At 49.8% G+C, this 3,597-nt stretch overlaps 1 protein-coding gene across 1 annotated transcript in view; it reads right to left on the reverse strand.

The window, feature by feature from the left end:
* Positions 1-3,597, reverse strand: part of WWC1 (WW and C2 domain containing 1) — a 134,226-nt gene that overhangs the window by 9,040 nt on the left and 121,589 nt on the right. Inside the window, exon 18 of the mRNA XM_011356776.2 lies at positions 3,225-3,389. Coding sequence (XP_011355078.1) covers positions 3,225-3,389 — 165 coding nt within the window. The remainder of the gene's footprint in view (positions 1-3,224; positions 3,390-3,597) is intronic.

Here is a 3,597-nt window from a genome sequence, read left to right on the forward strand (position 1 = left end):
GACTGATCCGTCAGGTCAAAGCGAGCCAACCAACACCTGTAACGGCGCTGCTGATAAACACACAGACCTTAAAGACACAGGCGTTGTGGAGACCTGTGGGAAGTGTAATACGTTGTTCCTGCCCGTATGAACTTAAAAGTTCAGTGGGGGCTGAGGGCCAAGAAACTAACCAAGTGACACTGGCCCTGCCAAAGACCACAGAAGGGAGACACCTAGCAGAGGGCACTGGGTGTGCAGAGCTGGAAGGGATGACTTGTATTCAGACTGGAGGAGGGCAGAGTCCTCCGGGACACACAGGCCGAGGGCTCTTAGTAGCTCCTGACCTAGAAAAAGTGCTCTCACTTTCTGAGTTTCGGTTTCTGCATCTGTGAAATGGGGTTACTACTATTTGCCTTGCAGGACTGTCTGTAAGTTTAGATGACACAGAAAATAATTTTTTTTTGGGGGGGGGGCAGGGGGTGGGGGGAGAAGGGTATTGCTAATAAGCATTTAAAAATCTATCCGAGGGGTGGAGAAAGCCCTACCTCATGACTCATGGTGGGAGACAAAGCCCACCTCCTGCTAACGAAGCTGAAAGTACCAGTCTTGCTTTGGTGGCCTCCCTTATAGCTAGAGGCAGGCACTAAACTAGACTCTGTCTGATAATTAGATCAAACTGCCCAAATCCCTGAATCGCAACCTGGTTAGTTGGACCCAATTCTCTGTTACTGAGCTTTTTGGATTAACCAGGCCATCAACTCCTGCGGTCCCGTGGAAGCAGCAGTGGGACCAGCTGGGGCCAGGTTCTACAGCGGCGCTGGCAATGTCTCACCTGATTACCTCTGTGGTATGATTTTGGCTGTGGTCTGGTCCATTTTGCTCCTACCTGATTTCTGAGGCTCGTTCTACAGCCTTCTGAATATGTGAGCTTCTCAACTTCCTTTGCAAAAATTTCTTTCCTGTATATACTGCTGGATCACTGGTTCTGTTGCTTGCCATTGAGAACCCTGAATAGTACAAGACTTGGTGCTGGGAGGTGGTGTGCCATAAGTCACAGACTGGAAAACATGGAGCTGGCCGTGTACTGAAGGCAGGAGGGAGAATCAGTAATGTTCATTTTGTGGGTGCAAAACAGAGAATTAAATTGTCACTTGTTGCATTTCAGGAGACAGTTTTAGAGAAGTTTTAGAGGAAAAGACAGGAAAAAATTCAGGATGTTGTGCCACTGGCTACTTCGTGTAGCTTTCGGTAAGACTGTATGATAAGGAGGTAAGCTTGGGCCGAGGTGGGCCAGTCAGAAGGCAAGGAAGGAAAGTACATGGCGTTGCTAAGTGAGGCCCCTCCGGGTGTGGCATGTGATCCATGCTGAGGGGGAATTTCTTAATTTGCAGGCTTGCAGGGTTGGAAACTGGTCCAGATAATAAAGTATGGGAAGAACCCTGTGTAGTGCTAGGCATGTTATAGATGCTTAAGAGGACAGGAGCTTCTTGTTATTCAAGGATGACATTCCTGGAAAAGGGCCACTTAAATGGAATCCATTTAAACGGGACCAGAATTTTATAGTAAATGTTGCGGGGGAGGAGAAGTTTGAGTCTTTAGTTGGAAAAGAGAAACACTTTGCCAAAGTTATATTTTGTCTCCCATTTAACGAAATTACAACTGCATGCTAATCCCGATGAAAAAGAATGAATCACACACTAATTTGGTGTGATTTTTCCGACTGTTCTTCACTTTGTGCTTGATTTCCACCGCATATTCATAAAGGCAGCAATTTTGCCCAAATCAGAGGGTTTTATTCGTTATCCTAAGGGCTTTTCTAAATCCTTCCAAATATTCGCATTTGAAATACAGATTGGGTCTTTCTCGTCTTCAGCTGTGCGCTGGCTTAACTGCAGGATTCTTTAACTGTGATTCAGGAATCCCCAACACCAAAGTCACATTTGGTGATTTCGGTACACGCTGTCCCTTTTGCGGAACATGCGGCCAAGGTGTATTGTGTTTGCATTGTCTGTGCAAACGCTCACAGGCTCAGACAATCAGCTCCTTTGAGACTTGACAGAGAAGGGAGAGGTTTACAGTATTTCTGGGAGGCACTGCAGAGAATACTTCTATGGGGACTAACTTGATAAGTAGCCAGTAAATTAGTGAAATTTTCATGTTATGAAGAAATTAGCTTCTCTACTCAATCTTATCATTGCAGGCCTTGGATACTGAATACCCAATATGCCCTCAGTATGCCCTCAGCCCCCCAAATCACATTAGGCAGGAAGGTTCTGTTTGCACATCTAGTTACTATTCACTGGTTTTGCATGGTGTGGGGGAACCCTGGATGCTGACACATTGCCCGAACCCAGGACTCAGGTGAGGTGTACACGTGTCATATCTTTGCATCCCTGAGCAAGGTCAGCACAGGGTCTGGTTCTCCAGCCCCGGCTACCAGCATGACTCCACAGGCATGGTAAGTGCTTAAACCCTCATTCTGGGTAGAAAGGAGGAGTAGGCTGGCCTAGGAGGGGGAGACTAAGCGGACAGCAGGGCGGGGTATACCATGGGGCTTCTAGACACCAGCGGGGCCTGCGAGAGCAGGTTGGCAACCACGCAGGTAAAGTGGGCCAGGTGGTCCCTTCCCTCCCATCACCCACGGGCAGCTGCCTCCCCACTCAGCTCCGGCCAATCGCTGCCAGGAGAGAATGTGTGGCCGTGGTGCCAGACCACCCCTTTTTCTCAAGGGAAACTGAAATTTTATGTGAAACTTCTACTCTTATTTCATCTTTAATCGTCTTCCCTAAGATTTCAATGTTAGCAACCACACCAAATAGAAAAAGAACCTGTGACTAAATAACACAGGCCTGTTGCTATTATGTTGCCTCAGGCTGCACACTGGAATCGAATGCCCGCTCGGGGGCAGTGGGAGGTCAGTCTGATCATCTCAGCGAGCAGCTGAGGAAGAGCAGGGGGTGAACGAGCAGGAGGGGAAGGCTGGTTGGAGTTACAATAATATTGGCCACGTACGGCTTACTGAGCCTCCTTCACACTTTATCCAAGTCGGCCCTTAAGACAACCCTACGCAGTTGGCCCGTTATCTCCACACGAGGAAGCTGGGGCTCGGCGGCGTTAAGGTGCTGAAGGTGCCTGGCGACATAAGCGTCATCGGGATTTGCACCCGGAACGGTGTGAGGCTGCAGGCTCTCAGCTACCCCATGGGAAACGGGCTGATAGAAGAAAAGAACCACCTGTTTGCTTACCCGGCACACGTACTGGCTCTGGGGTCCGGGGGAGAAGGTCTTGGAGCGGATGATGGTGCTTCCTCGGAGAAACGGCCCTGGGGATGGCGTGCCCACCCGCCGGTCCTTGGGCCGCACCACTGTGGGCGACGGGGCCGGGGTCTCTGTGTTGGTCTCTTTGTCCACCTGGGGAAGGAGCCACAGCTTTGAGGCCAATAACCAGAGTCTCGGCCACCCATCCCGAGACTCATGGGGAAGACTCATGGGGAAGACTCATGGGGAAGACTCTCTAGCTGTTCCCCAGCTGTCACCTGGCTTTGTCACTTGGCTTTGACTCATGGGGAAGATTCTCCAGCTGTTCCCCAGCTGTCACCTGGTTTTGTCCCATAGACAC

The sequence above is a fragment of the Pteropus vampyrus genome, unplaced genomic scaffold (assembly GCF_000151845.1).
Source record: "Pteropus vampyrus isolate Shadow unplaced genomic scaffold, Pvam_2.0 Scaffold30, whole genome shotgun sequence".
In the NCBI taxonomy this organism is placed as follows: domain Eukaryota; kingdom Metazoa; phylum Chordata; class Mammalia; order Chiroptera; family Pteropodidae; genus Pteropus; species Pteropus vampyrus.